Source organism: Drosophila virilis, unplaced genomic scaffold (assembly GCF_030788295.1).
Source record: "Drosophila virilis strain 15010-1051.87 unplaced genomic scaffold, Dvir_AGI_RSII-ME tig00001657, whole genome shotgun sequence".
In the NCBI taxonomy this organism is placed as follows: domain Eukaryota; kingdom Metazoa; phylum Arthropoda; class Insecta; order Diptera; family Drosophilidae; genus Drosophila; species Drosophila virilis.
Genome location: NW_027212852.1, coordinates 684,930 through 697,159, shown reverse-complemented (window position 1 = coordinate 697,159; position 12,230 = coordinate 684,930). Strand labels below are relative to the sequence as shown.

At 42.3% G+C, this 12,230-nt stretch overlaps 2 protein-coding genes across 2 annotated transcripts; both read right to left on the bottom strand.

The window, feature by feature from the left end:
* Positions 1–4,468: 4,468 nt before the first annotated feature.
* On the bottom strand, positions 4,469–6,246 carry LOC138911604 (uncharacterized). Its single transcript, XM_070210982.1, has 3 exons — positions 5,892–6,246; positions 5,507–5,753; positions 4,469–5,444 (listed from the first exon to the last, which is right to left on the bottom strand). The coding sequence occupies exons 1-3, from the start codon at positions 6,244–6,246 to the stop codon at positions 4,469–4,471; spliced, it is 1,578 nt and encodes a 525-aa protein (XP_070067083.1).
* Positions 6,247–6,338: 92 nt separating this feature from the next.
* On the bottom strand, positions 6,339–7,285 carry LOC138911603 (uncharacterized). The gene is made up of 3 exons (XM_070210981.1): positions 6,964–7,285; positions 6,685–6,915; positions 6,339–6,610 (listed from the first exon to the last, which is right to left on the bottom strand). Exons 1-3 carry the CDS (start codon positions 7,283–7,285, stop codon positions 6,339–6,341), a joined length of 825 nt encoding a protein of 274 aa, XP_070067082.1.
* Between the last annotated feature and the right edge of the window lie 4,945 nt (positions 7,286–12,230).

Below are 12,230 nucleotides of genomic sequence, written 5' to 3'. Positions count from 1 at the left end.
GTATAGGGTATACCCGACTAAAAATACCCCTTTGAGAATACCTTTTTGGGCATGCTTGCGGGCTTTAATCCGCTGACATGCCACACCCCTAAACGCCTCGGTCCCTGCTCGGGCGCTACTTGTAAAGATGCTACTGGCCGGGGTATAACTATCAGTCTTACCAGGTCTAGCGAGTAACAAGATATTTATAATTTCGCTGGGAGGGAGGGCTTAAGGGGGAGGGGGGTGAGTATCCTGACCAGACCAAGCCTAGCTCTATTTCTGCACGCCTACACTACCGAGCCGTCGCCTCGTACCAACTACACTAGCGGACCGTGGCCTCGAACCAACTCCACTACCCAAACTCTCTATCGGGCCGTGGCCTCGTAACACTACTCAACCGGGCCGTGGCCTCGTACCACTACTCTATCGGGCTGTGGCCTCGTACCACTACTCTATCGGGCCGTGGCCTCGTATCACTACTCTATCGGGCCGGTAATGCCCACAATCCCGTACCACATGCTCCTGATCTAGGTTAGGTCAAACAGCGGTTAATTCCGATGTTAAGGTAAGCCAGATTACCAGAAAAAAAAGAACTGTTCGGTTTTTTCTCGATAATTATAACATATGCACTTTATTCACTCCTCGTTTATTGCTACCTTATAGTACCTCACGAGCTATACCTTGCCGCACTGTTTTCTGGAGCCTTAGCGGTGTGCTGTACACTCTATGACCTTCCTCGTCTCACAAAGCACGTCTACTCACCCTTTGCCTTCATTTCCAAATGTCTGCGCGATCGCCCGCAAGCCATGCGGTAGCCTCGGCCGCTCAACTTCGCCGCGAGCTTTCGCTCTTCGCCGCCGAGTTGGAGTTGCGCTCTCGAATGCGGTGTTGAGCAACCGATCATTGCAGCGAAGGCCGGCGGTTAAATTAAAATTCGCTCTTCTTACTTTCGTGGCTCCTTGCCTCTTTACTCACTAATATAATTGGTTATTATAATATAACTAACACTTTTATATAATATGTTTTAGGCTTATATATATAAGTAATAAGGCTTATGGTATTGTCGGCTCCTTGCCACGGGAACGATGGCTCCTCTCCAAGAAAACTGTGGGGCGACGGACCTCAGTCGCCGCCTCACAGAGAGAAACGAAATTCTAAGTATTCGTGTCGATCAATTACAAGAAAAATTAACAGATTTGCCATTGAGTACTGCAGGACGCAAAGCTGAACTCCAAGCAAAACCATTTGAACATTATGGCATTGAAATAGAAGAGGAGGGTTCGGCTAGGTCGTGGTTTAAGCTGAAAGATGTTGAGGGTAGCGTTTATAAATTTGATGGGTCCTGTTCGAGAGATATTGAAGAGTGGGTAAGTAAGTGAGAAGAATGCGCTATAACAGTACAGTGGAGCGACTTACAGTTATTTATCTATGCCAAACAGTTGCTTGAGGGTACCGCTAAATCATTTATTCGTAGTCAGCGGGGCATTAATAAGTGGGAAGCGCTAAGGAACGCATTGAAAAATGAATTTGAGGTAAGATTGTCATCAGCAGAAGTTCATAGACGTTTGGGAAAGCAGAAAAAGGGCGAGACATTGTTAGAATTTATGTTATGCGTTGATGGAAATAGGAAAATCTATCGATCTCGAGTATGCGAGTTTGATTGACTTTTTTATAGAAGGCATTCCGGATTCTAAAACTAAGAAATCACTATTGCATCAAGCTCAAACAATCAAACAGTTGAAAGCTCAGATAGAAACCTATTAGAAACTTCGTGTTCTTGCGCACCGCCCAGTAAACCTGGATCGATAATTGCAAAAAGAGAGCCTACCGTGGGTCAATACTTTCAAGCAAACAAAAGCCGTAAATGTTTTAAATGTGGTGCCGACTCACATGCAATAAAGGACTGTCCCAAAAATACTTTTTCTTGTTTTAAATGTGGTAAGCCAGGACACCGTGCCGTGCAGTGTAATGGTGAGAGCCATATAAACAAGAAAAATCGACGAATGTTGTCCGATACGAAAAGTGGATGTTAAAGTCATTAAGCACATTCATATCTTCTGGCTTAGAATTAAAAGATGTGATTTGCAAAGGTTTAGTGGATACCGGAGCGCACCTGTGTCTTATGCGTAGGTGTGTCTATCGGAAGGTTTAGTGGCCAAAAAGATTGGCAAAAAGCGTCTGTGCTGCGACTACCGTAAGCTAAACGAAAAGGTGATTCGTGATAATTTTGCTATGCCTCAAATGGATACTGTAATTGAGAAGCTGCAAGGTGCGTCAATTTTCACTACATTAGATTTGACAAATGGATTTTTCCATGTACCAGTTGAAACAGGGTCGTAAAAATATACTTCATTTGTGACTCAAAATAGGCAGTATGAATTTATATACGTGCCTGTAGGAATTTCAAACTCTCCAGCAGTGTTCAATAGATAATGACGGTTATGAGAGAATTAATCCAAAATGCTGATGCGGTCGTTTATATGGAAGACGTCATAATTCCGACCAGCAATGTTGAAGAGGGCCTCGTGAAGCTCAAAAGAGTGACGGACAGACAGACGGACATGGCTAAATCGACTCGGCTATTGATGCTGATCAAGAATATATATAATTTATGGGGTCGGAGATGCTTCCTTCTGCCTGTTACATACATTTGGATTTTGCACAAATATTATATACCCTTATACCCATTTTTAATGGGTTCAGGGTATAAAAACGAAGTGGCATTCGGATGCTGTGTTGTTTTTATTTGTTTTTTCCTAATCAGACCGTTTTCTGGGGGTTGAGAAATTCCTTTGTTCTCTTTTCTGATGTCCGCCGAATTTGCATTTCTATAGGAGGTAAGGAATTAATAAGTGTAAACTAATAGCTAAACTATTTCCTTTCAGAGTATAATTAAATATTTTTGGGACCGATTATTAAATTTAAAAAAAATTATCACATGGAAAGTTGAAAAATGCCATATAAAAGAAATAGCATACAAAATATTTGCGAGTCTCGTCTTGTGAAACGGGTCGAAGAAAAAATTGAGATAGCTAAAGAAAATGAAGTAGAAATTAAATAATATTTAAATATATTATTTTCAGATAGCAATGATTTGCTATCTACAGAACATTCCAGTTAAACCGAGGTTAATACTCGCTAACCCCAGTGGCTGTCCGCTAATAACATCAGTAAAAGGACAGGCAATGATTTGCCTTTGCTGTTAGGCGAAAAAATTCCTGGCTTACCACGGGACTTACGTACATTAAAATGTACTCCACGTGGCATTGTGAAACGAATCGTTGTTCCAGGCAATTACGTTCACTATGGGTTAAAAGACGCGTTAACGGATATCCTTTCCAATTTCACTTATCTTTCTCCCAATATAATTTGAAATATAAATGTAGACGGGATTCCATTGTGTAAAAGCATAAACGAACAAACATGGCCAATTGTGATTGACGTCAATGGTACAAGGCCAGTATTTGTAGGTGGAATATATGTAGGTCATTATCAGAATTATTCACAGAGGGCATGATGTTTCGAGCTACGGAATTCAAAATATCTATTCGAGCATTTATTTGAGATGCGCCGGCCCGCGCCTTCTTTTTGGGTGAGAAATACCACTCTGTGTTTTACTCATGCAACTATTGCGTTCAGAAGGGAGAAACTTTTAACAGGCGGGTAATTTTTAGAGGATCTTGTAATTAAAGTTTTAATTGTAAATTAAATCATCGCATAATAACTTAAAAATAATATTAATCAATCATATAATATTAAACATATTTGTAAAAGTTAACAACTTTAAAACAAATTATAAGAAAAACCTTTGTAATTCATTTTGGATTATGTTGACTTGCAAGTGACGAAAAAAGGGACTTTATTAAAATCGAAAGTTGATGTAGAAAATAAAATGAGCAGCGCTGACAATAGTTCTTCTTTTGAACTGTTTCATGAGTATGTGCATGTTAGCTGTGGACCAAGAGTCGGTTTCGATCGAATTAGATTTTTTACATTTGAGTAAGTTGCAACAAAAAGAGGTTAAGCAACTAGTACTGTTGGCACCGAGACTCGTGCCGGGGCGCGTATTCGGCAGCGACTTCTAGCGTCGAAACAAACAACTCGATTCAATTCGATTCGTACGAGGCGGTACGATATAATATAATTCGAACGCTGAAATCTTTATTATTTTTTCATTATTTAACAACCTATATTTTACATGATTATGATACTTACATTCTGTTCTCTTTCACTTTTGCTCAGCTGCAAGCACAAAACGAAAATGAGGGCTGCTTACAGAAAAAATGCGAGACCCAGTAGGACTTAGTCAACAGCTATTTTACCTTCGTCCCGTAACATTCCCCACCCGTAATTCACAAACGTCCGTGCAGTGTGTTACCAACCTTAATGTCAAGCTTAGCTAGCTTGACGGCGGGGCGAGTAATAATTCCATCGGCGGTTTGCACCACGGCACTTCGGACCTGGCCATCCTTTGAACGGTGCACGTCTACGACCACTCCTCTTGTCCAACAGTTTCGTCGACTGATATTGGTTCGAGTGGCGGTTGAAACCACTTAGTACGTCTGGTGAGTGTAGGCAGATACTCGCGCAGCCATCTCTTCCCAATTTGGTCAGCCAATCGACTGGCGACTCGGAAGCCTCGTGCCAAGCTAGCTCCGCCTTGCTCCCGTAATCCTCTCTCACGCAATCCGCTTGAATGACCTATAAGAAAATGACTTGGAGTCAGGGCTTCGGACTCAGATGTCTCCAAGAGAACATAAGTGAGTGGCCTTGAGTTGAGCACGCTTTCTACGTCAGCCAATGCTGCTCGTAGCACCTCCTCTCGTAACCCAGAGTGCGGCAGAATTTCCGACAGTATTGACTTTCTAGAGCCCACCATTCGTTCCCATGATCCTCCCATGTGGGGTGATCCTGGCGGGATAAAGGTAAACTCGAGTTCTGGGTACTGTCGCTCGATCAGAGCCGGCGATATACGTTCAATTTCATCTTTTAATACTCTGCTAGCGCCTCTGAAATTTGTGCCATTGTCCGACAGCATGCGGCGGGGGCAGCCGCGTCTGGCCACGGACGACTTCAGAACGCATAAGTATGAGTCAGTTGAGAGCGACGTAGCTATATCCAGGTGAACGGCGCGCACCGTGAGGCATGTAAATAGCACGCCCCAGCGATTCTCGCGACGCCGTCCAACGACAATGTCGTAGGGGCCGAAGTAATCCACTTCAGTATATGTGAACGGTGGAATATAGGGCGATAATTCGATTGGCAGGTCGCCCATCCCTGGCGGCTTTGGGCGGGCGCGTCGTATGCGGTACGCTGGGCAGGTATTGGAAACTTCTCTCACCAAAGCTCGTAATCCACAAACCCAGTACCGCTGCCGCAGTTCATTTACGACGATTTCGTTGTGTTGGTGATGATATCGGCGGTTATAAAACTCAACCACCAGATACGTCAATTGATGTCGTCTTCCACATAAGGGGAGCACTTAATCAGCAACCTTTTGCGATCGGTTGAGCGGCGCCCCGACCTTAAGCAGGTGATCTCACTATAAAACTCCTCTTGACAAATCCGGATAAAAATCACATCCTTTTCATTGCTTCTTTTAAGGAGCAGAGTCTTCTGCAGATCCAGTCCTCCGTCCAATCTGACCTTCCTAGTAATATTCCGTAGGAAATCCAGTACGCATAGCTGTACGGCTCTCAATTTTTCTAGCTTGCTGAAACGCTGCAGATCCGGCAGAATACATCTCCAGGACGACGTGTGATTGGGTTGTTCTTCAGCATGGTACAACATGTTTAATGCAGGGCCTATTTCGGATTGTGGTCACTGCGATTCCTCTAGATACAAAAATGGTGATCCATTGAACCACCTGGTTAAGCCTTGAATTTCAGGCGCTTTAGTGCATTTCGTACCATCGTCTGCCATGTTTCGAGCCGATGGTACCAATCGCCAGCTGTCACCATCTGATTCTTCTAAAATCTCTCCTATCCGAAGCTCTACGAATTGCTGGAACTTTCGAGCATCGGAACGGATCCAGTAGAGCACATCCTTTGAATCTGTCCAGAATGTTCGTCTATGTATGCGTACCGACATTTCCTTTTGGATACATTTGGCCAGTCTCAGACCTAAGACCGCGGCCATCAGTTCCATTCGAGGTATGGACACGGGCTTTAGGGGTGCTACTCTCGTTTTCGAGGCGACCAAACTGCGATGTACTAGGCCATCAAGCTCAGCCCGCAAAAATACAACTGCGGCGTAAGTATTCATACTGGCGTCAACGAATGTATGCATCTGCACAGCCTGGGTTCGGCTCACCCCCTTCATGCACCGTGGAATGCGGACGGCATTCAAATTTGAAACTAGATCAAGCCAGTGTTGCCAATCGGCTTCGCTTTCGTTGGTGAGGTCGTCATCCCATCCGAATTCGCATTTGATGTCCAGCGGCGCATCTCGAAGCCGCCACTAGCATGAATCCTTTTAACAGTCTCAGCTAACTGTATCATTTCAGCTCCAGTATCCACCGACTGCAGCCAGTCATCGAAAAATGTGTTTTCGCAAATCGCCTTTACGGCATCCGGATGCCCCGCTACAAACCGCTTGGCATTGCGATTCTTGACGTCATTTGCTAGAGCTGACGAGCAGGATGCTTCAAACGTCATGACTTGCATAACGTATGCTTCTGGGAAGCGTGCGAATCTGCATCACGCCAGAGAAACTTCTGTGCCGGTTTGTCTTCTAGGCGCACCTTGACTTGATGAAACATTTCCCTTATGTCGCCGGATACTGCGATAGGACGCTCTCGGAAGTGTATTAGCACCCCCATCAAAGATGCTAGTGAATCTGGACCTTTTAACAAACAATCGTTCAGCGACATGCCACTAACTTTGGCAGCCGCATCCCAAACCAGGCGCGTCTTTTTCTTGTTCGGATTGGTGACTGTAAAGATAAGAAGAAACCACGATGTAGTGTTAGCTATTAACTCACTATCCTTCAACCGGCGGATATATCCCTTCTGTTTGTAATCGTGCATCGTGTTCATCATCAACTCTTTCAGTGGTGGGTCTTTTGACATCTTTGCCTCTAAACATTTCAGGCGCTTAACAGCCATCTGATAAGAGTCTGGCAGGTGCATGCGAACGAGCCTCCATAACAGGCCGGTCTGCCAGCGCTTTTCGTCTTCCAGATAGGTTGTTGTTGCCTCCATAATCTGCATCGAGCGTTCGTCCCCTTTGGATATCAGCGGATGTGAGGAAACGCTCACACCTAGTGACTCAATTAAAAAATAGTTCTTCAGAGCTTCATCCATCCCAAGCGCCGCACTGCACTGGCAAATATGTAGCAGCCGAGGCGTGGTGCTGTCTCCCACAATAAGGCGGCCATATACGGCCCATCCTAGTCTGCTCCCTTCTCGTATCTCCAAGGGTGCAGTTATTTTGATATTGTCTAAACCAAAGATAAGCTAAGGCATACTGTATTGCGTTATGTTCTAGAGCTGAAATGCTCACAGCCACGGACATCGACTCAGGTTCATTCTTGGTTATGTCCCCTGTCCATTTAAGACACAGCTGGGTCGCAGGACCATATAATTCCAGCTCGTCTGCAAGCGCTCTTTCTATTAACGTACACTCAGCTCCTTCATCCACTAATGCATACGCGCGCACTCCTTTTGATTTCCTATAGAGCGTGATTGGAACATATCGAAACAGTGTCTTACTTGCGGAGCTGTCTTGATACATAACGGCAGACTCACTTGCCTTAATCCGGTGGTTGCTACCTTGGCCCGTGTGCTCGACTTTACTACCACTCATGGTAGGCGTACGCAGCAGCACTTTTTCTTTGATTTACACTGTTGTGCACGATGACGTAGAAAGCAGCAAAAACAGAGCCTCTTTTCCTAAACAAGTTCCCAGCGCTGATTTGTACATCTGAAGTCGTCGCAATCTGATAGACGGTGGTTACCGGCGCACTTCGCACATGAAACCCTCTCCTGTTCCTGTTGTGAACGTTGTTGATGAGAACCCTCAGGGCTATCTACCGTGTTGTGCACAAAAATTCGCTCTCTAGTGGTTTTCGTGGAGCACTTCTTTTCGTTATCAGCCAGTGGTGTCTCGTAGGGCGTGACCATAGTGGCGCACATTGCCACATTGAACAGCCAGTTATCAAAGGTGGCCAAACTGCTACCTTCATTCGACATTCGATGCCGGCCCCAATCCAAATTCATATGGCTGGGCATCTTGGCAACAAGCTTGTTCAGCACCGCGGGATCGTAAAGATAATCGTGCATACCAATGGCCGCTATCGTAGTTTTGGACAGCTATGGCCAGTCGGATAACGGTGTTCAAGTTGTCCGACTTTATTGCTGGTTCCTCTCGGAGCTTTTGCTGCAGAGCAGCATGTACTATTTCAGAGCGGCCATACAACATTCGCAATGTGCCTATAGCATACGGCACTGTAGCTGGGATCATAAGTTTTCCACGCACCGCATCCAGGGCTTGCCCTCTAAGGCACTTCTGAAGCCTGATGAGATTTTCCTCGTTGCTGAATCCACATCTCTTTGTGGATTGTTCATAATTGCTGATAAAGATCAACGATTCCTCTCGTTTGCTTGTAAAAATTGGTAAATCTTTGCTGATGACATCTCGCGCGCTGATTTACGCGGCAGTACTGGGCTCCGTAGCCTGGTTAAACACCGCCGTTTTTGCTTGATACGGCAAACTGGGGTGTACACTCCAATTAGCCGCAACCTGTTTCTGCTTGTAGATCACGTTCTGGTATCCCAAAGGGTCGAAAAGAACTCCCACTTTCTCAGTTCTTTGCTGCATTGGTGTTGAACTTTCCCTTGGACCAGTAGCAGCGGACGACGTAGACGGACAGCCACTATAAGTTTCTATGATTGCTGCCCCACTACCTTTTTCTACACCGGCGACTTTATCTTGTACTCCAACAGGAACAGGCGATCCGTTAGCCTGTTCCGTTGACCATGCTGTTGCAAGTCGCTTGCTTCGCAGAAATCTCCGCCGTAGCAGAGAATCCCTCGGACACTCTCTGCTGCAGAGAATATTTCAGAATGTTGGCACCGAGACTCGTGCCGGGGCGCGTATTCGGCAGGGACTTCTAGCGTCGAAAGAAACAACTCGATTCAATTCGATTCGTACGAGGCGGTACGATATAATATAATTCGAACGCTGAAATCTTTATTATTCTTTCATTATTTAACAACCTATATTTTACATGATTATGAGACTTACATTCGTGCTCCGCACGCGCTTCTGTTCTCTTTCACTTCTGCTCAGCTTCAAGCAAAAACGAAAATGAACCTCATGTAAAAACTAATTCGAACGGTGCGCTTCCAGTGTAAGTAGCGAGGGCTGCTTACAGAAAAAATGTGAGACCCAGTAGGACTTAGTCAACAGCTATTTTCACTTCGTCCCGTAACAAGTACATTCCTATAAACCAATCAGAAATACAAGCTCTCCAATTGAGATGAAGATTATTTTAACAGATGAGCTGGCAGTATTTCAGCATCCGAGACGTAGAGCCGTGTGTGATCAGAAAATTGTTGATGAGCAAGTGAAAGAATGGCTAGCAGAGAAAATTATCAAGCCCAGTATATCAGAGTACGCCTCACCAGTTCTTTTAGTGGCCAAAAAGATTGGCAAAAAGCGTTTGTGCTGCGACTGCCGTAAGCTAAACGAAAAGGTGATTCGCGATCATTTTTCTATGCCTCAAATGGATACTCTAATTGAGAAGCTGCAAGGTGCGTCAATTTTCACTACATTAGATTTGACAAATGGATTTTTCATGTACCAGTTGAAACAGGCTCCCAAAAATATTCAAAAATTAAAACTCTCCAGCAGTGTTTACTAAATTATGGCAGTTATGCGAGAATTAATCCAAAATAATGATCCGGTCGCTTATATGAAAGACGTCATTATTCCGAGCAGCTCAGACCGTTTTCTGGGGGTTGAAAAATTCCTTTGCTCTCTTTTCTGTTGTCCGCCGAATTTGCATTTCTATAGAGAGGTAAGTAAGTAATAAGTGTAAACTAATAACTAAACTATTTCCTTTCAGAGTTTAGTCAAATATTTTTGGGACCAATTATTAAATTTGAAAAAAATTGTTAATAAATAAACATATCAAATGGAAAGTTGAAAAATGCCATATAAAAGAAATAGCAGACAAAACATTTGCGAGGCTCCTCATTTGAAACGATTCGAAGATAAAATTGAGATATCTAAAGAAAATGAAGCAGAAATTAAATTATATTTAAATTTATTATTTTCAGATAGCAATGATTTGCTATCTACAGAACATTCCAGTTCAACCGAGGTTAATACTCGCTAAGCCCAGTGGCTGTCCGCTAATAACATCAGTAAAAGCAACATGTTTCAAAGCAAACATATTCTTGAAAATTTTGCCGATTGATTTAGTAAATCAGTTTCCACTAGACTATATGCACGTAGTTTAAGTGGCTTTAGCGATAGCCTTTGAGTCGACACTCCCTAACTTGTCTTAATAATAAATTTATACGCTTCAAAAAATTTTTACCAAGAGAATTCAATATAGAAGTTAGATTTTTAGACAATCTCGACAGACTTAAGGCAACGGACTTTCGTACTTTTTTATTGTATACCGAACTCATTGTTTTGAACCCCATTTTAGATTCAAATCTATACAACCATTTTTTATTACTAAGCTTAGGAATTAGACTTCTCCACAAGGAGTCTTGTGTCACACAAAACTCCAGTTTGCTAAATGACTTTGTAAGCCAAGTGCCTAATTTATATATGTTTCCGATGCTTACATTTAATTTTCATTTGAATTCTGTCTGAGGCATCTAAAAAAAATGGTGAGAAGTCGGACTACTCTCTGGAGCAATTATACAATCGGACTGTAAAACGCTATATTTTGAGAGTTGCTCTTAAAGGTAAAATTTCATATAAGCATTGGTATTTGGATCTAAAAGAGAGCGATAATTTTTATTCATAATGGATAGCAACCAATTTGAAATATATGTGGGGACCCTAGAATGCGAGCGACAGAGAACAATGCGCATGTGTCGTTGTTTCTGATCGCTCTCTCTTCGCTCATTTGTAACTTTGCAGTTCTGCGTCAAAGAGCAGGCTGCGCAACGCGAAAGGAAAAGCAGAGACTTGGCATTTGGGAGTTGAGTTTTAATTATAAATTAAATCATCGCATAATAACTTAAAAATAATATTAATCAATTATCTTATAATATTAAACATATATATAAAACCACTTGGAAACAAATTATAATAAGAACCTTTGTAATTCTATAGAAGTAAAGAATCTACATATATAGGATTATTGCAATTGACAATAACATTTTGAATGTAGTTGTTGTCCTAGAGCCGTTTTTTACATTTCCCATAAATTCCACCTTTGTAGGCATATTCTTTTCCAAAGAACTCAATTTTGACTCAAAAGTAGTGCTACATAAGGTTGAAAAAATATCAGGCAAATTATTTAATTTCGAAGAAAATGGTATACACACTTTCTTTCCTTTAATTAACTGAATACAGAAAATTATAAAATTTTGTGTTGGATGGCATCGAAAATGGAGGAGGATACGACAATAGTTCAAATAACAGGTAACATATTAACAGAATTTTACATTTTATGTATTTTATGTTCATTTTTATTTCATCTATATCCAGAATTACCTAATAATCCATCGAGAATTAAAGTAATTAATATTCCACTAGGTCAATTTAATTATTCCGGTTATGTAATGAACAAATTTTAAATTTATCCATATTTAATTGATTTTTTCTAATATAGTCAAGGGGCTGGACTTATTTCATTAAGAAACGAAATGTCCATAATCAAAGGACGAGTTTGCGGAGAGGCTCACAAGCCGAAATTGACGCTGCTTAGTGCGCCAAAGGAAACTCTTGGGGACTTTGAGGCATTTGAAGAATTTCTCAAAGAAGAGAAGTCCTTTAAAAATTTGGTAAGGAAACTTTAAATTTAATATGTTTAATATTTACTTATAAAACTCACATTTTCTTTAAGGTCATTGAATTAGTCGAAAAAATCGAAAAGACATGACAAATTTATTAGGAGCTCCTGGCGCCGTATAATTACGGATGACGTTGCAAGACAATGCTCCTTGCGTAGAACAGTAAGAAAATTGTGTGTTAGAAGCCTTCGACCCACATTGGCAATACTGGTTAGATATATCGGAAAAGGCACGCAAAAAATATCACAAAAAGCGCGCGTAAATGAAA